This window comes from Mchenga conophoros, linkage group LG3 (genome assembly GCF_057382185.1).
Source record: "Mchenga conophoros isolate Kocher_MC1m ecotype Shallow Benthic linkage group LG3, M_conophoros_male_GT1.1, whole genome shotgun sequence".
NCBI classification, from domain to species: Eukaryota; Metazoa; Chordata; class Actinopteri; order Cichliformes; family Cichlidae; genus Mchenga; species Mchenga conophoros.
Window position 1 is genome coordinate 24812123 of NC_140528.1, and position 25128 is coordinate 24837250.

Here is a 25128-nt window from a genome sequence, read left to right on the forward strand (position 1 = left end):
CTATTGAACAAATCTCCTTCAGCGTTCAAAATGACCAAAGTGAGGCCTACAGGCGTTTCTCTCGATTGGTTGTGTTCAGGGAAAAAGCAGCTAAATACACTGAGACTGCTCCACATTGTTAGCGAGTTAACTCTGGATATCTGTAGGTTTTGTCAAACTTGGAGTGAACAAAAGCAGAAAAACAGTAAAAGATGCAGACAGTGAAAGTCTGGTTTATTTCATGAACACAATGAAACATTTTACAGTCCACAGAGCAAAGTAGCATACATAATAAATAGATACACATAACATGAGAAGTAAAACTCGTCGTCTTACCACATGTTATATTCTGTAAACTTAAAATAACCACAGAAATTAGAGTTTAGTGTTTTAAGTCATCTATTAAAAAACATGAGTCAACATTACTGAAGTGACGCTTTAACGATGCGTCTTATCACCGTGTTTATGATGATAAAACATGTTCTCTCGTTAGTAGATGTCAGCGCTGTCACTTGTCATGAAAATGTCCAGAGCCAGGGTTCCTCTTTAATTACCATTGATCATTAATAGGGTCACAAAAGATTTGTCGCATTATCCCCATAAACAAAATTGCTTTTATAGAAATCATTGTGATACAAATATTTAGATTCTTGATTCACAATGTGCACGAACTCAAAATCTTTAGAGGTTCATATTTATAAAGTATCGCAAATAATACATTTATACCATTGTATGAGCTACACTTCTTGTAAAAAACTGATTGAAAAAAAAGCTCCTGTCGTGACCTTCCTTCTGTGAGGACACACACACACACACACACACACACACACACACACACACACACACACACACACACACACACAGAGAGAGAGAGAGAGAGAGAGGGGGAGATCATTAGGATTGGAGGCGTTTTTGGATTTTCACTTATTGTTGGCTTTACAGTCACATAAAATTCATTCCAATTTTTTTGCCTTTGCTTCAATTAAGGTGTTTCTTTAAATCTACAGCAGCTTCCTTTTCAAAAAGTTTACTGACATAGTAAGGAAGTAGCTAGGGAACTCAGTAAGTATGAGCAACAACAGCTTAGGGACTGTTTCTACAATAAAGAGGAATTCATCATCATCTGCAGTTCATCAAAAAAAAAAAAAAGTGCCATTAAAAACAATTCAGCAGATCCTCAAAGTATGGATACAATCTGTTTTCAGCTGTAGAGGTACGCTTCATGTACTTATCAACATGCAGTTTAGAGGCTTGCATTAGAGTGCTTTGGTACTTGGGCCTCTTTTATTTAGCACGGTTATACCATTGTGTATTTAGCTATATAAATATGCTCAAGAGTCTATTGTATGTTTGTCATGCAATTAAAAATTCAAAAATATAATTTTTAAATCAGTAACTTTGCAAATTTAGCGCGGACCCTCACCCCTCCCTCCGGCTCCCACGGCCCCGCTGTCACCGTAAGACTCATACTCTTCCCCCACGTATGCTGCTATTTCCCCGCGCCCCAATAATTCTTGTCCTTTTTCTGTTGCAGCCTCCCACAGTCCCGTTTTCGGCGTTCCTGCGCGACTCATCTCCCGGTCCTTGGTTTCTCGAGTTTCACGCGTGTTTTCCTTCTACCCTCCCGGGACACCTTCAGTTAAAATAAAGTTTATTTTCTCGTACTCCTGTGTGTGTTGGCTCTGCTTCTGGGTCCAGCTTGTGCGCTGAACTTCGGTTCATGACACTAATAGTTTTAAATAGAGCACCACAAACAACAGGTATTCCTTTAGAAATAAACTTTTCTTGTGTTACTTCTAAAAACTACAGATTCTTAACTCTGCAACAGTTAGACAGAGTTGGTTACAGTTAGGCCCTCAACAGTCAGCAAAACAAGTCATAAAACAATAAAAGAGGCTCCCTTATCAAGAGCATCCCAGCACTGTAGTTCCATTACAATCAGTTTCCTTTATTTTATCTTATCATGTCAGAGGCCAACTGAAACCAAGTCCACCTATATAAAAACACCCCATCAGACACACAGTAGTTTCCTCAGCACTTCACAATTCCCCCCAAGGTATAGCGTTTTAACTTTTTATTTTTTCGGATCCCAGACACAGCGGTGTGAGGTAGTTAGCACACAGTTTGGACGTGTAGAAAACATTGCTTGTTTGGAACACATCAGCAGAGAGGTAGAGTTCATAGCTGTTCATAAGAGTTTAATTTAATCAAACCTCATTTTACGGATCTAAGTGGCTCGTCATCACTAGCCAATTCACCATTTTATTTAAATATCTGAATTTTCGGAATGAGGATCCAAGCGGGACACAGAGGCTGCTTTAACGCACCAGAATGCAAATATAAATAAAAGCCTGACTATCCTGAGAGCCTAGCTGCAGCGAGACCTTTCTTTCACACGGATTCCTGGATGTGCGTTGGATCCGACTTTGCTACCCGCACAGAGCGTTTCTGACAGTCGGGCGCTGCTTATACAATAGAGAAAAGCAACAATACACCGTGTTTCTCTGCTCCAAGGTAAGGATGTCTGTTATACCCAGCGCATAAATGTCTCTGTGTTAACGCTGATTATTCAAACCATGTTGAAAATGTGACACATTTGTTATCCAAAAACATTTCCTCTAAATTTGCAAAGTTACTGATTTAAAAATTATATTTTTGAATTTTTAATTGCATGACAAACATACAATAGACTCTTGAGCATATTTATATAGCTAAATACACAATGGTATAACCGTGCTAAATAAAAGAGGCCCAAGTACCAAAGCACTCTAATGCAAGCCTCTAAACTGCATGTTGATAAGTACATGAAGCGTACCTCTACAGCTGAAAACAGATTGTATCCATACTTTGAGGATCTGCTGAATTGTTTTTAATGGCACTTTTTTTTTTTTTTTGATGAACTGCAGATGATGATGAATTCCTCTTTATTGTAGAAACAGTCCCTAAGCTGTTGTTGCTCATACTTACTGAGTTCCCTAGCTACTTCCTTACTATGTCAGTAAACTTTTTGAAAAGGAAGCTGCTGTAGATTTAAAGAAACACCTTAATTGAAGCAAAGGCAAAAAAATTGGAATGAATTTTATGTGACTGTAAAGCCAACAATAAGTGAAAATCCAAAAACGCCTCCAATCCTAATGATCTCCCCCTCTCTCTCTCTCTGTGTGTGTGTGTGTGTGTGTGTGTGTGTGTGTGTGTGTGTGTGTGTGTGTGTGTGTGTGTGTGTGTGTGTGTGTGTGTGTGTCCTCACAGAAGGAAGGTCACGACAGGAGCTTTTTTCAATCAGTTTTTTACAAGAAGTGTAGCTCATACAATGGTATAAATGTATTATTTGCGATACTTTATAAATATGAACCTCTAAAGATTTTGAGTTCGTGCACATTGTGAATCAAGAATCTAAATATTTGTATCACAATGATTTCTATAAAAGCAATTTTGTTTATGGGGATAATGTGACAAATCTTTTGTGACCCTATTAATGATCAATGGTAATTAAAGAGGAACCCTGGCTCTGGACATTTTCATGACAAGTGACAGCGCTGACATCTACTAACGAGAGAACATGTTTTATCATCATAAACACGGTGATAAGACGCATCGTTAAAGTGTCACTTCAGTAATGTTGACTCATGTTTTTTAATAGATGACTTAAAACACTAAACTCTAATTTCTGTGGTTATTTTAAGTTTACAGAATATAACATGTGGTAAGACGACGAGTTTTACTTCTCATGTTATGTGTATCTATTTATCATGTATGCTACTTTGCTCTGTGGACTGTAAAATGTTTCATTGTGTTCATGAAATAAACCAGACTTTCACTGTCTGCATCTTTTACTGTTTTTCTGCTTTTGTTCACTCCAAGTTTGACAAAACCTACAGATATCCAGAGTTAACTCGCTAACAATGTGGAGCAGTCTCAGTGTATTTAGCTGCTTTTTCCCTGAACACAACCAATCGAGAGAAACGCCTGTAGGCCTCACTTTGGTCATTTTGAACGCTGAAGGAGATTTGTTCAATAGACACCTTATACTAGTGTTTCCTGCACTTAATCCATCACTACTATGTTCTATATAAATCCAGATTCCTTTTATAGTTTGCAGTGAAATTTGTTAAACCGTTGCTTAATGGGACAGAAGTACAAGTCGCTCTTTACTAACACATTTGTAGATGAGTTTAATGCTGAACAACACAGCTAGCAGTCTCGCACACTCTTTAGGTTATTCAAGTTTTGTGTGTGTAATGGTTTAGTCTATCAAACCTTTCCCTTTTCTCCCCAGTATCACAATAGTATGACTCCCAAAGTACGGCTCAGTAAACAACCTATGATTCTAAAGCCAGAACAGAAAGATACAGTTGGAAGATGAATGATTGCGTTTTTATGATGTGTAGTAAAACGACCCCCTCTTCTTCTTCTCTGTGTTGTTCTTGTGTGTGTGTGTGTGTGTGTGTGTGTGCCTTAGAAGTCAAATAATACATTAGCCATACTTAAAAAAAACATCTGAATTTCATTTAGAACTGAGATTCTAAGTTGTAAGGAGGAATCTTATGCACAGCCAGAAACATGTTTCCCCACTTTCACAATGCTGAGGTGCCAAATCCACAACCCCCAACAAATGGTTTATTACACGCAGGTGTGAAGGGCAAGCTTTACTTACACAGCCTCACACACAGTAGATTTTTAAAGTTTTTTTGGGTACAGTGGTTTAGCCACAGATGCAACATCCACTTTTGATAAAGATCACTCCACCTGTTTATTTCTTAAGAAATTAAGCATCTTTATTAAACTCTTATTTATACATGTCTACACATTAATAGACACCGTGTGCTCTGAGACATTATAGTCTTCTACTTCTGCTTCCATCGGTTTGCATTTTAAACTCCCAGCCTTTCAGGTTGTTATGAACGGCTTATATTTCTAACATTTTGTGATGTAAAAGTGAACCATGTTTTTTTTTTTTTTTAATTTTCTGTTTGATGGAAGGACTTAAGACACGAGTTATTTAAACAATTCTAAATGACCGTGTGATGGCCATAGTACTTTATGTGGGCCAAATGTGTTAAGGATAATGTTTATCAATGTAAAACTGCAAAGAACCTTTGAATAGATTATAACATTTTGTAAACAGTTACCTCAGAAGCTGTACTGGTAGATCTATGTATGTAAGGTAAAACTATCCACAGTACTTCCACTTAAGTAACTAAACACATAAAGTCACCCTTACCAATAATCCACTGCTCCTTGAAAAAAAGTAGCACAAACAGACAACTGACTGAGCAATGATAAGTAGAACTACCCGAGGCCGATACTCAAGCAGAAGAAAATTAAAAGTTGTTGTTTTTGTGGCTCGAAAAATTAAAGAATGTATGTTTAATAATTCAACAAGACCCGCACCTTCAACACATGTACATTCAAATTTTGGAACAGGCTCAACATTGCTGCTGTTCAATAGTTTTTATCCGTTTGAAAAAGTCATTTTACGGCTTTAATGTTTCCAGCTGATAAGGAGAATGAGTGCGTTTCAAATGTGCGTCCAAAGGCTTTAAACATCTGCTTTGTCTGTAACGACAGTATCAAACTACAGAGCATTGTTTTTACTAAAATTCAACATTTTCAGATGAAAATTTGGCTACTTTTTTTTTTTCTTTACTGTAACACGCACCTCAATGCCATTTTTAGGATATTCTTGGTGATCACATTTTTTCATATTTATGCTTTTGGCACTGAGGGTATCTGATACGCATGTTGTCACTGTGTTTGTACTACCAGCTGTGAGGGCTCTGCTTTTGCTTTGAGCAGTCTGTTTTTATTTTGTCTCGTGAGTGTGTGTGTTTTTCAAACGAGATCCTCGTCAGTTTGATTTTGTTACCACAAACTTTGTGTGAAGTTCACAACAGAGGTAAAGAGATTTAAACACACCAGTTTAAGGAGGCAGGCAGGGGTTGAACCAGCTGCACAGGGCTGGTGAAGCAGAGAGTGTCGGGGGGGGGGGGAGATGTGCAACAGAAGCAGAGGGAACATTTTACAAGATGATAAATGGCAGATTTAGATGATTAAGGATTTGTTGACAAGATTAAAAGACACGTCCGTCAGAGTTCAACAACATTACAGTTTGATTAAATAAAAAAGTTTTTAGACTACACAAGGTTCATTTTCTCCTCTGATAGTAATCATATTAAACATGTCAAGAAAGAAAGAGTATAAAGAAAAATAGTAAATGTGTGTCTAATTAAACTCTTCCTGTGAGCCTTACATCATCCTTTAATATGTTTGGTGTTACAAACTTGAAGAAGCACGGAAAAGATCATCAGACATTAATCTAATCAGTTTTCAGCCTTCATTCATATTGAAAAGTTGAAATCTTCCCTGCTAGACCCAAGTGCAGCGTTTAACACCGTTGGCCAGAACATTTTATTACAGCTATTATTAAATGGAGAGTCCTCTTCACACACTGAGGTTAATTATGAAGCTCCACAGGCTTCTGTGCAAAGACCAGTTCTGTTTACATTATACGTGCTTTAGAAGACATAGCATACCACAGGTCAGCTCAGCAACATTTCGACTTTGGCTTGTTTTTTCTGGTTAACGTTAATTACGTAATTTAGAATTAAAGTTTAGTGTTCTTAGCATTTAGGATGGCTGTGGCGAGTAACTCAAGTGCTGTAAACATTTCATGAAACCTCATCAAAAGTTATCTGAGTTGGAAGGGTGGCTGTTAATAAGCCATTCTTAAGGAAGGAGAACAGAGAAAAATAAGGCTGAGGTGCAGTGTTGGTCAAGTTACTTGAAAAAAGTAATCAGTAATTAATTACTGATTACTCCCTCCAAAAAGTAATCCCGTTACTTTACTGATTACTTATTTTCAAAAGTAATTAATTACTTAGTTACTTAGTTACTTTTTAAAAACACGATTTACAACCTGAAGAGGTGATAAAGTGATAGATCTTTCAGCCCAATTCTACTTTTTCTACATAATCCATCATACAAAATGTAATCAAATGGAAAAGTCTCTTTTTTTAACTTGTTTTATCAGTTTTAATCTTTTAACTTTATGCATCAAGCAAAACATTTAATTATATGCAACATTCTCTGACTTGAATAAATTAGTTTAACATTTAAACCTATTTTCTGCACATTCCAGCACATAAAATAAAATATTTTTTGTGTTTTCACTCACTCTTTCAAACAGATGCAAGTAAAACACAGCAGAAAATAAATAAAGTCAAAGACTCAGCGGTCCTTTTGCTCTATTTTCACCTGTAAAGCAGGAGCAGGGTAGGCGGAGGTTTACCCTGGTGTAGGTGTGCTGCGGTCAGTTGAAGAATCTGCGCGAGTGTCTCTGTGAGTTTCCCATCACGTCGTAGCTACTCGGTGCTTGCTCGGAAGTTTAGGGGTTTTTTTCGCTGTAAAAAGAAGTTTTCTTCCCACGCACGATGGACGCTAATGTTTTTGTCACTTTTTATGGAATCAAACTCAAAGTAAGGTCAGTACTTCCACACTTTAAACGCTGCACGCTCATACTCTCTCCCGCACTCGATATATTATCCATTGTTGATCTGCACACAGCTGTTGTCACAGACGTTGCACTTGCTTACGTCACTGTCATGAGACATTCTCGCAAAAAAAATCACGGTTTTAGTAACGCAGTAACGCAGCGTTCCTACGGGAAAGTAACGGTAATCTAATTACCGATTTTGCAATAGTAATCCCTTACTTTACTCGTTACTTGAAAAAAGTAATCAGATTACAGTAACGCGTTACAAGTAACGCGTTACTGCCCATCTCTGCTGAGGTGTGCCAAATTACACAAGAAATTGACTGGAAAAAGAAATCAGCTGTAATATGGCTTATGGAGTAATGAATCCAAATTTGAAATATGCATGGAAGAGGTCCGAAGAGAGATACAACAGTGAATGTCTATAGCTGTCTTTAACACAGCGTGGATACTCTACCGTGCTTTGAGGCTGGATTTCAGCCAGTGTTGTTGGAGCTCTTATCCAAATTAATCAAATTATGAATGTAGAAAAGTTCCACCAGATTTTGATCGACCATGTAATACCACGTAGTGTCTGATTGGCTTCAACTTCATTTTTCAGTACGACAATGATCGCAAACATACTGCCAATGTAGTCAAAGTATGCCTGGATGAAACAACGCATCAGTCATGGATTGATCTCTCCAGGGTTCGAACCTCAAGATAATCGAAGCAGTGTGGGATCATCTTGACAGAAAACAAAACAAAAGGCAGCCAGCATCCAAAGAAGAGTCTCGGATGTCTTTCAAGAAGCCTGCAGAACTAAGAAATTACAAGAAAGCTTACCTATTAGAGTTTAAGCTGTGTTGAAGAATGAAAGGCAGCTTTAACTGGACAAAAGGGGAAAAAAATCCCACATTGACAGCTAACTCAAGAGACAAAAAGCATTAGAACTCAAGTCATTACCTTACTTAAGGATAAATAAGTTAATTAATTACATTAATGCATAAGCAGAAAATAACCTACAGTAACTGCTTTGCGATATGGAAGTGCAAAAGACAACTGAAAGGGAGGATAGTTTCTATATATGTGGTTTCTATTAAGGGACAGAGGAACGATAAGAAACGATAAGAAATCAAGGACAAGGAGTGTGGTGTAGATAAGTGAGGAAATCCGATCATTACTACAAATTTAGTTGAAATTTAAATATTTTAACTATGGTGCCTCCTGTGAGGGCTGTCTGTTTTCCACATTCTGCAACGGTAAAATACGACTTAGAGGCGGATATTTGTTTTACTTTATGGGCAACAGTTGTTCTTGCTGTTGACAAAACTCACCTCATGGTTGACTCTGAGAAAAAAACTCTTTCCCACAGAGGGGAATAAACTTATTCGAATATGAGCTTTTTTCCACTAAGACTTGTTTTATGGGGAGATATACGAAATTATTTACCGGGTTACAAGCAATGATAATATCGGATGTTGACTCCTCAGCGTCATCATTTTCTGTCTATTGAGAAAACCCATTGTAAAAGTAATGAAGAAGAAAAAAAAAAAACCTCTTCCGCCGTCTCACTCCTCCTTGACCCGCGGGGTGTGTGTGTGTGTGTGTGTGTGAAACAAGATCGCCTGTCGCTGCAATTATGGTTTGTTTTTCAGTCTCTCAAAAGGAAAAGTAGTATTCACTAAGGGATAGTTATTCGTTTTTTACACATAGGCAGCCTGTAGGTTACAAGCGGATAGAAAGTTCTTCTTTTCATCACAAGCTATGGTGTATCTTAAAGGTTTTTTACAGCGTCTGTATTATAGGAAAATAAAATACTATTGAAATCTCTACAGGAAGTCACTCTTTATTTCCATTACAAACGCCGGTGCAGCTTAAGAAAGTAAAATTACATCCGCTCTGTCTCTCTATACATCACAGAATCATCTGCTGCATCACCGCTGTGCTTCAGGAACCATACCCCTCCCCTCATGCTTAGGGAACATGATGCATCAGGTCTGAAAATGACTAGACACTTCCGGAGTATTTCCGGTAGGGTCATAAGGTCCGGATCGAGGCCTTCCATAGTAAATATGCTGTATTTGAATATGTCATATTCAAAGCCTTCTTCTTTGGGAGAGCAGATCTCATCGGCCACAGGAACGCTGCTGGGCTGCAGAAGGAAATCCATCTTGTGTCTGTGCCTTAGAAATTGTGACGGACTCCACCTCTCTGCTTTTTTATTCCCCTCCAACAGATGGCGCGCTTCCGGAGGTTTCCCCCTCCCTCTAAAAACTTTTTTTCCCAACAACAGATGACGCGCTTCCGGAGGTTTCCCCCCTCCCTCTAAAAACTTTTTTTTTTCCCAACAACAGATGACGCGCTTCCGGAGGTTTCCCCCCCTTCTCAGGAAGCAATTCGACACGCGGGGGGTTTCCCACCCCCCGCGTGTCGAATTGATCGACTGTCTTGTTTTTTTCATGATGAATAAGTCTCTAGAATTAGCGGGGCTTGTGGAAACACAGACCCAACAGTGACAACTTTGCTTTTAGCCTTTAACCCTTCTTGACTACTTTTGATGTGGCCTCTATATTTTACCTTTAAAAACAGTTCATCTTGCCAATCTGTTATTTTCTCATTTTGACCAACTGTATCAGCACAATTTATCTAAATTCAGACAAAATTTAAAATACAAGTAGAAAGTGATATTTTGACTGTAAAAACCACACACATGTTTAACGAATCATCTTCATAACTTGAAATGCAAATAGAGATTGTACACTTTTAAAAATACGCACACGTTTTGCAAACAACAAAGTTATATGGTACTATTTACCAAAAAATGCAGCCAAGGCTCAGACGTTTTTCATATAATCATTTCAAACTATTTACAGAACAATCAGGTGTCAAACAATAGTTTGTGTCACTCTAACACATATGAGAACAGCACAGGGATAAACCTGCAGGTCTGACAGCAGGGCCCTGTTTCAGGAAGCCGGTTTAGAAAACTCAGAGTGAAAAACGACACTCACGGTTGAGTAACCCCGAACTGTCCAACTCGGAATATTCCGTTCCAGAAAGGCTGATAACAATTAGTTCAATCAAGGCGGAGTTGCTTTAACCCCAAGTGAAGCGCGCAGACGAGGATACATAAAGCCCTGATAAGCGGAGCACAGATTAAGCAAGTCACCATGGAGACGGAGGGAAAGAAGGCGCGGTCAATGTATTTTACAGCGCTTGAGGCCGAAATTCTGATGGCAGCATATGCCGATAACATGCAAATTCCGCGGAAAAAAGTAACACAGCCACAGCTGCAAAAGAAAGGGAGCATGCATGGCAAAACATAGCCGACAGAGTCAATGCGTGAGTGTTAATATAAACATTGATCGAGGGATTTCCACCCATTTAACACGTTATTTTATCATATGTTATTTTATTTGTTATTTTATACATTTTATTTTGTGACGTGATGTGAGCGCAGGTGCAACCCAACAGGCCCCAAACGTTCCTGGCAGCAAGTAAAAATGAAATATAAAAATATAGTCCAAACAGGTAAGGTGTAATTGTATTATGAGCCATAGTGCTTGGTCTGTTTGTCCCATGTAAATCAATTGCAGTTAGAGGCTACATTAATTTTCTGTCTGTAAGCACTTATTGAAATTATCTGAGCACATTACAAGTACATATTTGCTTACTCTGTATGCTCAAATGTGACCCGTTATAGCCAACAGAAAAAAAGCGGAGGCCCAAAAAACAGGTGGGGGTCCTCCTCCACCACCACTCACAGAGGCTGAGCAGTTGGCCCTCAGCCAAAACAGTGGGCGCCCTGTGGCCGAAGGCATCTCTGCGGGGACATCCTCTGAGTCAATAACCCCGCAAGACACAAGTGCCTACATAGGGGGTAAATTCAAAATAATACATGATGTGCATACATCCTTTCTTCACAGTCACCTTCGCAGTGCTACTCATTCATTTGATAAACTCTTTACCATAATGGATTATTTTGTAGTGAAGTTATTTTCCTACTGATTTTGCCTTCCCTCAGTCTTGGTTGTCTTTGAGAGCATAATGACAATGAAGTGTAAGGTGATTGGTATGTTTGTTAATTGCCATTTGGTCCCTTGTAAGTTATAAGTGACCTGTATAAACCTCATATTCTATCAGTTGATGGTGATGGTGTACTGCATCTGGTGCAGCCTCCTGTTGAGCCAGACCAACATGCAGTTGTGAGTAATACTCCACAGATTATATGAGTGTACAGTAGAACAGCAATGTTGTTTATTTCTTTACTACAGGAAAATAATGAAGAAACATTGACAGCTGTTACAGAGGAGGAAGCAACAGAGACACTTTATGAGGTGTACATCTTTTAATACTTTGTGTACAGGAAATACAGGCGACCAATAAAGCCAGTTGAACAAAAAATCTGTTTATTCTTCTTTCAACATGTTGAGGTGATGGGTCAAAAGAAATGATTGTGACATATGGTGTCTCTGACTGCTCTTCCATCTTGTATGTCCGTGGGAGGGTCAGGATGTTCATGGTTTGGATCACTGCTGATGTTTGGTTCAGAAGGACAGTGTTCTCCTCTAATTGTGGCAATGTTGTGAAGAATCACACATGCCACAATAATGTCACATGCCCTTTCTGGGGTGACCCTGAGTCTTTGCAGGCACTGGAACCGGGCCTTAAGCATTCCGATAGTCATTTCAACTCTGGCTCTTGTCCTGCAATTAGCCAGATTATATCGCTGCTGTGGGCCCGGTTCAGGGTCAGAGTAAGGGGTAAGCAAATAGGGTAAACATGGATACCCCCTATCACCAAGCAAGTAGCCAGTGAACTCTCCTAAGACAGAAGGATACACTTCAGTTCAAATGTCCCTGAAGCAATTGGTCTTTATATATTTTAAAGTATTTTCAACTCACCATGTCCAAATTTTGTGCTCAGTGTACATTCACGGAATATTTGTGAGTCATGAACAGAGCCTGGCCACTTGGCTTCCACATTTGTGATAATGTTGGCAGCATCACATATGATCTTCACAGTGCAGAGAACACAAATTAGCATCCATTACTATAATGAAATAATTTGTTAGTTTGAAATGCTACAGGGAACTATGTACCTGTACATTAATGCTGTGGAAAGACTTCCTGTTCACATAGTCTCCTTCATTTACTGAAGGAGCAATAATTGGAATGTGAGTGCCATCTGTACAGCCAATCACGCCTGGGAACCGTGAGAATAAATGTAAAATTTAAGTAGTAGTTCAAGTATCACCACATCATAAATTAAGTTTTGTTCATCCTGATACCTGCAATTTTGTGGCATCCCTCTTTGATGAATCTTGTGGGTCTGTGACCGGGGAACACCACAAACGAGTACAGGAGACGTTTCAGTGCAACTGTAACATTCCTGACTGCCCGACAGACGGTAGCCTTGGAAACGTGCTCAGCGTCACCAATATTATACAGAAAGCTCCCGTTTGCAAAAAACCGAAGTGCAATACAAATAATATGTAATGAACTGAGAGCATGTCCGCGATGTGTCACATGCGTAATATATGGCCTGAGGATGTTATCCAAATAAATTATAGATTGTGCTGAGAAACGGTAACGTTCGCACAGGAAATCATCAGGTAATGATAAAATGTCCAGACGCGCTCGAATCACTCTCTCCCGGCGGAGAGCTCTGCGGAGAATTTGGGCTTCGATATCTACCGGCTCTTCAAGGAAGGGGCACGCCATGTCTGAGACTTCCTACTGTCAGGTTTCCGACAAAGGGGCGGAGACAGTCAGGGTTAGTTGTGGTAAACCTGCTAGGGGGCAGGTTAGCTTCACGGCGTGTGTCGTCATAGTGACTCACTCAGGCTGCAGCTGAACTCGCTTTGTGAAACCGAAAACCCAGAGTTTTCGTTAACTCAGGGTATACTTACTCAGTTTTTCCACTAAACCGGCTTCCTGAAACAGGGCCCAGGTGTGTCACTCAGCGTTTACACTGCAATCTGCCTTTGTTGGCTTTAAGGCAGCAACTGTGACGATCACTAGTAGAACTGACACACAAAACAAAACAACAGCTACACACTAAATACACAAGACAACAAACTAACTTGAGACCAAACACGGTAAACGTCACAAATCTCTCACGTATCAAAACTCTCTCTCTCTTTCGCTCACTCGCTCTCTCTTGCCGGTCACTCCTAAAACTTCCCCCTTTTGCTAAACAACCAAATGTCATGTTTCCATATCATTTTTGATTGGTCGACATGGTACATTTTCCCACCTATAGGGCTTTGGAGCGTGATGTCACGGGAGATGGGCCATGCCCCCTTCCGCCATGACAGTAGGCCAGCCAAAGGATACCATTTCAGCTATGGATCGTACGTGTTGTGTTGTCGGTTGCAACGTTAGATCACACGATCGTGAAGGCAAGAAGCTGGATAACGGGCTCTCTTTTCATCGTTTTCCATCCTGGAGGCAACGTGAGGGATCCCATGTATCCGATATTACTAAACAAAGACGTCAGGCTTGGATTGCAGCGGTGAGACGAGCGGATATCGAGTTCTCTGCAATCCCCAGCTTTTTGTTGGTTTGCTCATGGCATTTTCTTTCCGGTGAGTTCTAAATTAATTCATATCACTCTTGAAAGGCTTTTAGTGTTATTTTCAACGTGCTGAGGTCATAGATAATGAGATAAAACATGCTAATGTGTGATGCTGCAGAACCACATCATGTCGACTGAGTAGCTTATGATTTGGCATTATTGCAGGCAAACCAGCATATGAAATGGATGTAACAAATCCAGACTGGGAACCAACACTGCACATGGGGCATGACGACATACCTGTATCAGACTCGGACCGGCACTCAAGGCGTACGCAACGGAAGCGAAAAAGAGCACCCATCGGAGGTAAACAACACCCCCCCCCCCCTCTAAAAACATACTAAATTGCTATCACTGTACACTAATCCGCACATAACTTCCAGATGAATCACACACCTGTCATTGGAATATTGGTGTACATTTACCTTATGTCTAATTTTATCTTACAGGCTTTCGTTATGCAGCTGCAGAGTCTGAAGGTGTGCCCCGTGCAGAAGTGATTGATGAAGATCTGACAGAAGACCAACAGCAAAATCACAATGTCATGGAGGCAGTGGACAGCAGTTGTGTTGGACAAGTGGAGGTTGAGGTAGCAGCTGCAAATGTGGATATACTGAAGAAATGTAAACCTTTTAAAATGATGACAGATTACAAACTCTCAGCTGTGTCTGTAATCAAACCTCTGTAACTTTGCTTCACTTCAGCAGCATCAGCTCATGTTCACATGTTGATTCATGGTTTGCTTCAGTTTTTGATGGACTGCAGAATATTTTGAAGGTTATCTGCTATAAAAAGCCAGAACAGGAAAATCTGCTTCATGTGTTTCTGTTTGATCCTCAGTGACTTTGACACAAAGGCCTCTGCTGTGATGATCACACCTCTGATCAAGTCTCACAGTGTCAGCTTTGTTTTTATACATATGGATATGTGCTGATAAATGATCAGAGTTATAATATTTCCCACTGTCTGCTGTGTGCCGTGACCTTTGACCTGCTAAAGACAGTCAGCTGTGGATTATTCATTGTTGTGTCTGATACTTAGAACTGTGAGGAAGAACACTACACAGTTAATCAGGGTCCCCTCTCTCTGAATCAGGAAAGGTGGGCAGGCCGCGTGTGGGCCGCGGGCCATACGTTGAGTCTCACTGTTTGAAATGTGAACATTGTTCTGCTGCAGTCAATGGACTAAACCAGAGAAGAAGAAAACAGACTTTACCATGAAGATCCTCAGTGTGGATCAGTATAATATCAGCCTGATGTCTGCAGTTTAGTGTCAGCACAACTTTCACATCATATTCATCTCAGCACAACTAAAACATGCTGACTGACCTCAGAGTTTCAAGTCCACATCCTGGACTCTCCAGGAAACCACACAGATGCTTCACTCCTGAATCCTGCAGCTTGTTGTTGATGCTCAGGTCCAGCTGTCTCAGATGGGAGGGGTTGGACTTCAGTGCTGCTGCCAGATAATCACAGCTGATCTCTGACAAACCACAGCCCCACAATCTGTATAAAGAATGAAAGATGTAAGTTTATTAGACAAAGTGTGAGCTTGAAATCATTCAGTGTTTCATTATCTGTTCAGAGCTGAAGAAGGTTCAGAATGTAGAAGTTTAGAAAATGGAAACTCCAAACAGCTGAAGCCAACAGGAAGCAGCTTCAAACAAACACAACAAGAGAAAAAACTCTGAATGTTTCACATTAAAGTCGTACATTTCTCATAAAAACAGGACAAAGACTTGAAAAAGTCGTGTTTTTCCTTCCAGGAACCACAAGGCTTCACTTTTAAAGGTGAAGTGTGAAAGAAATGGACATATTTGAAGTCCAACACCTTTTTCCAGTCACATTATTAAAGCAGACAAACTACAAGCTCATTTTCATTCCAACAAGTCATCTTCTGACCTGGACTAACAACACTGGTCTCTATGTGCAGCTGGCTGCGAGACCAGTGCTCAGGGAGCGTCTACAAAGTGCAACACTGAAAGAACATCACACACTAGCTTTGTCCCAAAACGTCGGCTGCATCCTTCGGAGGACCCGGTATTCGCGGTCTACGTGGGCCGGGTCCTTCAAAGACCGAAAAGGCTGGAAGTGCGAGGCTGTGAAATGGGACGGTCTAGCCTTCAGATTTGCGTCACCGCTGTGTCGGTGGAGTTTAATAAACTCGGCCGTCTGCTCCTTGCTATCTAAAATATAACAGGACACTGGCGTAAATTCTCGACCGTCTCACACTTCTGTTTAATCAGTTTCCTGTTTAACGTTTATTCAGCTGTGTGAAAATCCCGGAGGAACTTTGATCTCAGCCAAACCGATTTACTCCGGAACAAATAAAACACAGAAAAAAGGCAAACAATTACATTTTTAAGTTATCCGAGTGACTTATATATCGTGTTTCACCTGAGTAGCGAAAGAGCGGGGTCTGAAAACGATGAAGCCGGGCGTCCGCTGCTCTCGCCGGCTGGAGTGACCATTGAACCCCCCGGCTTGCTAGCGAGCGGGTGGGGAACAGACGTCTCCGAAAACGTCGGCACACTTTTGCAAATATGTGATGTCTTGATAAACCAAGCAGATATTTGAAGTTTACACAGCTACTTTCTCACCTGAAAATATGTTAAAAGTTTATTTTGTGACCCAGAAAGATTAATAAGAGTAATTTGAAAACTTAGTAGCTGCCGCCATTGTTGGCAGCTGAAATTTGGCTGGGATATGAATTCTGGGATATGGTGGGCCACGAAGGACACACCCGACGAATCCTTCAAATTCGGGGAAATGAAGGACGCATTTGTCGGGCACATTTGAAGGAGTCGACAAATACGGACAGCCTTCATCGCCTGGCTGTGATGTAATCGGCCTTCAAATGCAGCCTCTGGAGGATGCAGCCGACGTTTTGGGACACAGCTACTAATTTGCTTCCATCATCCAACCTGAAGAGGAAACAGAGACGCCTCCCCTTCAAAGTAAAAGCTGCTCCTTTTAGAATAGAATAGAATAGAATTCAACTTTATTGTCATTGCACATGCACAGGTACAGGGCAACGAAATGCAGTTTGCATCCATCCAGAAGTGCTTTAGTGATATAGGTATATTACAATATATATTAGCAATAGTATAGATATGTAAGTATATTACAGAAATGGGTCTATTATGGTATGTTATAATGTACACGGTATGAAGTATGTTGTGAATATTCTATAACTAAGTATGTACAGGCTGTAGTGAGTACAAGCTATGAACAGGATATAAATATGAAAAACTATACAGAATATGAAATAAATAACTTTACAGAAATTTGAGATATACAGCTATACAGAAATGGGAACTATGCAAGTTGTAAACAGTTGTAGGATTAAAGATTATTGAATGTACAGAATGATTATTTACACAGAGCTATACAGTAGTGCAGTTAAGATAAGTGAGATATGTGGATAATTCTACAGAGGCTATATAAAGTGCTGGTGGTTGTGAGTGGTGGTTCAGTCCATGTTATTATTGCGTGTTTGAGGGTACAGTTGTCCATTGTGGGTGTGTGTATGTTCAGTCCATGAGTTTAACGTGGGTCAGATGTCAGGAGGCAGAGTTCAGGAGTCTGACAGCTGTGGGGAAGAAGCTGTTCCGGTACCTGGTGGTCTTAGTCCGGAGGCTCCTGTGGCGCCTCCCAGAGGGCAGGAGGGTGAAGAGTCCATGTGATGGGTGACTGGGGTCTTTGATGATTTTCCCAGCCCTTTTCAGACACCGCTTCCTGTAGATGTCTTTTATGGCAGGAAGTGGTGCTCCGGCGATGCGCTGGGCAGTTTTCACGACCCTCTGCAACGCCTTCCGGTCCGAGGCAGAGCAGTTCCCGTACCAGACTGTTATACAGTTGGTCAGGATGCTCTCGATGGTGCAACGATAGAAGTTCACCAGGATGTCTGAGGACAGGTGGTTCTTCCTCAGAGTCCTCAAGAAGAAGAGGCGCTGGTGAGCCTTCTTGACCAGCTTGGAGCAGTTGGTCGTCCAGGTGAGATCCTCGGAGATGTGGACTCCCAGGAACTTGAAGCTGCTCACACGCTCCACAGCCGTCCCCTTAATGTGGATGGGTGGATGTGGGTCAGCATTCCTTCTGTAGTCCACGATGAGCTCCTTGGTCTTCTCGGTGTTAAGCAGCAGGTTGTTTGTGTCGCACCACTCAGCCAGACGATCCACCTCCTCCCTGTAGGCGGCCTCATCGTTGTCACTGATGAGGCCAATCACCGTGGTGTCATCTGCAAACTTAATGATGGTGTTGGAACCATCAGCAGGTCTGCAGTCGTGGGTGAAGAGGGAGTAGAGGAAAGGGCTCATCACACAGCCTTGTGGTACACCGGTGTTCATTGTGATGGTAGATGAACAGCGGTTATCCAGCCGGACATGTTGGGGGCGGTTGGTCAGGAAGTCCAGTAACCATTTGCAGATGAGGGAACTGATGCCCAGGTCTGTCAGTTTCCTGATGAGTTGTGAGGACACAGTATCAAAGAAAGTCTACAGTATAACATAGAAAAGACAGAACAAAGTTTTGGTTGTTTTTAAATTGTGCAGAAATGAAACTACACTAAGCTCAATTATGTGACAGACATTTCATCCCATGTCAGTTTGGCCTCATCCTGGGCCGGATTATCCAGCACACACTCTGACCACAGGTCCATGTTGAGCAGGATGAGCTGCTGGCTAATCTGGAGGCTGTAGCAGCAGCTCACAGTCACAGTGGATTTCCACTCATGAAAAAGCTCTGGCTGCTTCATTTCTCATCTCATATCAGAGACTTTAATGCTTCACTGAAGCTGTACTGTGATGCTTCCATATTCCAGTGAGGCCTCCATAATGATTTCAGCTGTTCTGTACACACACTGTGTGCCCTGTATGGCTCAAAGTCTCTGCAGCCTGTTTTTATCTGCTATCATCAGATCTTCATCATCCTCATTCACATCCCTCACACACTCTACAGCCTCATCAGCACTGACTTCATCTTCACTGACTGATGGAGCACAACATGAACCTGTGGAGGCTGAAACACTGTCCTGTCAAACATCTCCCCGTCACCACTCCACTTCTGTCAGCCTTTAAATGAACCCTGCTCAAGTCTGTCACTTCTGTTTGGAGCCAAAAGAGGTTAAAGATTATGCCACTACATTCTTGTCTAGAAAATATTAAAGTGTATTTGGTGACACACAAAAAAGGGTAAAAGTATAGTTTGGGTCCACACATGTCCAAACCCTGGTGTGTAGGCCTACTTAGTATTGAGAAAAGCCCACTAAAAGAACGCCCACCAGACCAAAGCAATGGTGTTGACTTGATCAGCATTAACCCCGCCCCCTGACTTTGATGGGTGAAGCTGACAAATAAAATGTATTTATGAACAGCGATGCAGGGCCAGGAGTAGCAACGTGAATTAAATAAATACATCATTAAATAATTCATTAAATGTGTCAGTAAAATAATTAAAATAGAAAACAAACCAACAAAATATGTAATTAACTAATTTGAATTGTACATAAATACTTAATGAATTATTTTAAATGAAATTAACCGATAATTCATTGTGATTTTGTTTTGTGTTTTGATGAGCTAATAATCAGCTCTCTTTTTCTCATTGTTGTTCTAAGCCGCTTATCCAAAGGTAAGGCACTACCTGTTGAATTATTTCCAAAGTGTGCCAAATTGGACATTACAAATTAAAGTCTACTCACTGAAATTACTGGGGAATGTCTGCTTTGATTTTGATGAGAATCTCATGACAGTACTGAGGATTTAATACAGTTGGACTGCTAAAAATGATTGAATGCGGTTGGACCGCTAAAGGATTTAATACGGTTGGACCGTGGAAAGCAGTTGGACTGCTGAGTGATTTTAGTATATTAGGGAATTTGGTTATTGTTTGGGGTGGAGCCCGTATTGGTTATAAGGTTGGACCTGCTTCAGTCTTACACTTTTTTGGCTGTTTTACTGTTGTTCCAAAGTATTATAAATTATTCAAGAACGTCAGTTGGACTGATAGGAAGCGCAGTGCTCAGAGGTAACGCTTGCCAATGCCAAGGACGCTTAGGCATTGTCCTCGAAGAGGGATAGTCAGTTGGTCACTGTGGAGCTTGGGGCACTCCAGAATAACTAGGAGTTAGAGTCTCCTTACCGTTTGGAACGGTAGTCTGCGCTTTTTTGGCCAGCAGAAGTTGGACTTCGGGCGTGTAACTTTAACTTAAAACTTCGGGGTAAGCCTTGGCTGTGAAATGCCAAAAATAGAGCTTCAGGCAAAGTTTGGGTTGGTTGACGCTTTTAAATTGAGTTAGGGATTTTAGAGATGAGGCCAGAAACTGTTGGACAGATACTGGTTAATTGATCACAAAAAAGTTGGACTTTATCGGTTGGACCGTTAACTTAAATTTGTCGAAATTGTTTAGGCGCTAAAGCTGACAGATGTGACAGTGGTTGTAAATATAAGACGTCTTTGTAATATAAAATAAGAGATCTCTGTGTGAAAGGAGTCTGAGGCAGTGCTGGAGCTATTTTTAGACTGTGTGTGTGTGAGTGTGAAAATGCAAATTAGTCAGCAGTGAACTGTTTAAACCACAGTTGGTTTTACAAATACTGCTGCAAACATTGTTGAGTGTGTGTTTAAGACGCCATTTATGTTCATTAGAGGGCTATAAATAAAGTTTTGAGTTGCCGTAGTGAATGTATAGTAATTGACTGAGTTTTGATATATAAATATAGTGAGTGCACTGTATATATTTAAGACTAACATATTACTTTTAGGAGTAACCTCTCATCAGCAATAAATGCTGGTGTGTTTTATTTTTTCTATTCTATGTGTGTGCTGTGAGAATTAATAGAGGTTTCAATTGTTTTCTTTGACTTGCTCTTTCTGATTATGAAAGGCATGTCTGAAATACTCTTAGGAAAGCGTGTTGTGAGTATATTCCTCAACTCTTGTCACAGTTTAAGTGTGTGAATGCTGTGAGTAGCAGGTTTTGAGTGATTGGGTGTGATTTGTACAAAATAATAAATAATAATAACACTATGAAAGTTGATAGTAGAGTGAGTGCAGAAGTGGAAGTGTGAGAGAAAAGGCGGTGTGTGTGTGAGACGATCTGACAAACGCAAAGAATTTAGTATATTTAGAAGTGTGTGCGTGAAATAAGGGTGAATTGTTTTAGATCAAGACTTAGTAAAACAAGAGTTTTATTAGCCTGTAAAAAAAACAAAACAGGAGAGATAGAAACAGAAAATATGGTTCTGAGCAGCTGCAAGGTTGACAGGAAATGGTGTGTGTGACAGGAACTTTGCATGCCCATAAAAGGAACTGACTGTGACAAGTGAGCACACAGAGAGAGAAACATACGAGTTAAACTCCAGGCAGATGAAGCAAATGGAGGTTTTAAGAAAAGAAATGAAAAGGATATTAATTGTATGCTTTAGTGTGTCAATACAGGTGGACTTCTTTCAACCTAGAATCTTGAGTACAAAACCATTGATTAACAGAATTGGGAGGAAAACAGGCCAGATTTTGGCTTAAAATTTTACAGCTTGACCTCCCACTTGTCCCGATCCTGAGAAGAAGCTCATAGGACAGTTAATCTCCTGATGAAGACCGACAGAACATCGTGGACTTCAAGAATTAACAGCAGGCAAAAGACAGTGCAACTGAAACTACACTGACGATACCAGCAGCAGCATGGAAGAAAAGCACGTGATGGAAAATGCACGGTGAACTGCAGGCTGGTAAGAACAGTGTGACATAACTGTTTAAAGACACTGAATGGGATATTTTGCCAGGCTGGGATTTAATCTAAAAGGAAAATACTGAAAAGAGCAACGGAGAAGAAACAGAGAAGAAACAGACTGTGTTTGCTGGGGATCACAAGAAAACAAAGGACACTAAGAGAAGGGCACAGGGGCCAGTGGGAAGGTGAAGCCCAGACGAGTTCGACTGCGAGAATAGAGGGTACAATTGGGTTGAAATTGAAGCCGGAACTCAGGATGGTTTAGGGATGTCCACGTCACAAACAAAGAGGTAAACAAAAAGAAGGTAAAATAAAGAGAGAAAATAACTGACAATTACATTAATGAATAGAAGACACACATACAGATATTACATAGATTTATTTTTAGGATAAAGGGGAGAGCTTATACGTAGAAATGATTTTTTATACACATATTGCATTTTGTGCCTTTAAGGGAGTTGTGGCTCAATTCGTCTCTTGTGGGTCACGAGCCTTTGGCTAGCGCTATGATTAGCCAATCTACTGTGAGGATGATATGAGTTATTGAAGGATTGCACACGCTTACAGACACAGAGTCCATAAACACACATGACAGTATTGATTCCAGGCAAAAGGCCTCAAATTAATTTAGCGTTTAACTGAACTTGAGCTGGCCCTGTAACAAGTGACAGAAAAGAGGAACTGAATAGGAGTTTCTTGCTTTAGAGAAGGACCAAAGGAAGGAAAGCATATATTTTGGTTAAGTCTGATAAACTAGAATGAGAAGGTATTGTTACATCAAAGGAGCAAGATGAAATAAAAAGGCTGTACCAAAAACAGGTTATAACATAGGAAATGTGAGTTTTAAAATGAAGTTAGTGTTAACACACAGGAGTTGTTTCAAGGCAGCGTTTAGCTGTGATAAAATGTATGCAGGAGTAATTGCTTATATGTTTAAACTTAATTGATTAAAGTGGTTGTTTTTTTGGATCTTTTAGTAGAATAGGCACTTATAATGATTTTCTTGTGAAAGGAGATTCTAGGTCAGAGTGGAGGCCTTGCAGCAGCGAGACTTCTGTGTACAGGATGTTGATGATTAGATAAGGCAAGCGACAGGAAACGCATGCAGGGATGTGAAAGCAGCGTTTTAAGAGTTTTAAAATGATGAGTAACGTTGAAGAATATATATAAATACAAGTCAATAAGTCAAGAAGATAATTAGGATCAGGCTTTTGATTAAAGAGTCCCAAAGATGATAAGTTAGGGAGGTGCAGGAAAAGGTGTTTGGTTTGCTTTGCAGAAGATCTCGGTGACCACAGGGGGGTGAGGATCCTGGAGGCCCGAGGCATGATGGACCACAAGAGAGGGACGCAGAAAAAACCTAATCTTATGCATGGAGTGTTCTCGAGGGGGAGCTGGTGTTTATTACTGGACCACTTAGATGACATGAGGTTGTCTGATTTGCTGAGCCAGAGGACGGCTAGAGAGGGTCAGAGCGGGAGTGGTGACCCCGATGTCCATGATGCCATGGATGGACATGGAAGCAGCTGAGTGGGCCGAGGAGTGACCCAACACAATGTATTGTGACCTCTGGTGTTCCAGAGGTCGAGAGAGGGAGTATTGAGATTGGAGAGATATTTTGCTGCTATTGTTAAAGGCTCATGTTCTCACTTAGATCATCGATTTCTACTTACATTTCTTTCTGGGAAAAATGGGGATTACTTTGGAAACAGGAAGTATTTTCCCCAATAAGCAGCCCTGGATTAGTAAATCACTCCAACATGTTCTCAGGCAGAAGAAGCTGTCTTGTTATGAGGGAGAGAAGAAAAAGATTGAGGCACAGAAACTTGTTGAAAGAGAGATAAAGCAGCTAAAATCAGGTGTAAAAGTAAAGCAGAGGATGAGCTGAATAAAGGACACTCAAGGCTGGCTTGGAAAGGAATGAAGTCCATGGTGGGGATGCAGAACAAGGAGCAAAGATGAATGTGATGCTGAATCAGCAGAAGACTTGGACTCATTTGATTCCAGCTTTGATATCATTGATTTCAATGAAGAGCTTTGTGATTGTAGCAAAGGGCTGGTAGCTCTGAGAGTCCCACTGATGAGGTGTTTGTGTGGAAATCTCTTAGTGGGACCAAAGAGAGAAAAAGCCCTGGTCCTGATGCTGTGGGAGGGAAATGATTGAAGTGTGCTGTGAGGAACTGACTGGGAGATTTTCACACATTTTCCAGTCCTCCTTGGAACAACAGGAAGTTCCCAGCATATGGAAACAAAGGTTAAGTGTCCTATGGCACTCAGTGATGATGGTGCTGTGGCCCCACCACCTCCACCTCTTTGTAAAGGAACTAACTGTAATCTGAAGCTTCAAATGGAACTAAGACTTCCTCCACTAGGTGGCAGTGTCTGATGAGAAAGTGTTAGTGGAGCTGGCCTGGAGTCAGAAACAGGAAGATGCAGGATTTGGGCTGAAATGGGGAAAGTGGTTCGCACTAGTGCCTTAAAGCAAGAAGGTTGTAGGTTGAAGCTTGTTGGCCTTTCTGTGGAGGTTGGATGTTCTCCCACAGTCCAATGAAATGCTGCTTAGGTTCATTGGTGCTTCTAAATTGGCTGTAGGTGTGGATGTGAGAGAGTGCTTCTCTGTCTCTCTCTGTTGGCCCTGTGATGGACTGCTCACCTGTGCAGGTGGACCACGCCTCTTGCCCTATGACAGCTAGGGCACAGGCTGCAGCCCTGTGAGCCTAAGCTGAATAAACAGTTAGCAAAAATGATCCATAGATGGCCTGAAATCCCCCAGTTAGCAGTTTGGTAGATAGCTATGACATGCTAATCCCATCCAGCAGCTGTATTCTACCTGTAAGCTGATCCCTGCTGAGCCAAAGCACTTTTTCATATACAAATTACAACCTTTAATAGAAACCTATTGGTCAGCATCTTATTAGCCTGCTGTTAGCTTCATTCCACAGAAAACTGAGAGAAACTAACAGAGTTGATAAAGAATAAAGAGAAATGTGCTGATTTAAAGCCTTTGAAGTGCTTCAGATGATCTCTGTCCACTTCTGTCCACTCATTCATTCATGTAAGCTTTCTAATGCAGCTTTGATCTTCACAGTCTGCTTCATGAAACTCATTCTAACCCTGAATGTCAGAGTGTTCCTCCTTCTCTTTCCCATCATTCATGCTGGCAGTGGAGGAGATTTGGATGTTGGACTGTGTTTTGGATGATGTGTGTATGTTTGTGTTGGACTGCTGTCTGTAAAGCAAACGCACATTTTGCTTTGGATTTCAGTGTCAGACAGACTTTAAGGTGGAATGAAGAGTTGGAGAGTTTCACAGTGAATTATCCAGTGGAGGATTTTTCTTCTTCTTTGAAGGTTTGAAATGTGAAC

At 40.8% G+C, this 25128-nt stretch overlaps 1 protein-coding gene across 1 annotated transcript in view; it reads right to left on the reverse strand.

The window, feature by feature from the left end:
* Positions 1–25128, reverse strand: part of LOC146577804 (protein NLRC3-like) — a 48868-nt gene that overhangs the window by 14812 nt on the left and 8928 nt on the right. The window contains exon 7 of the mRNA XM_085268224.1: positions 15361–15537. Within this exon, the coding sequence (XP_085124350.1) occupies positions 15361–15537 (177 nt within the window). The remainder of the gene's footprint in view (positions 1–15360; positions 15538–25128) is intronic.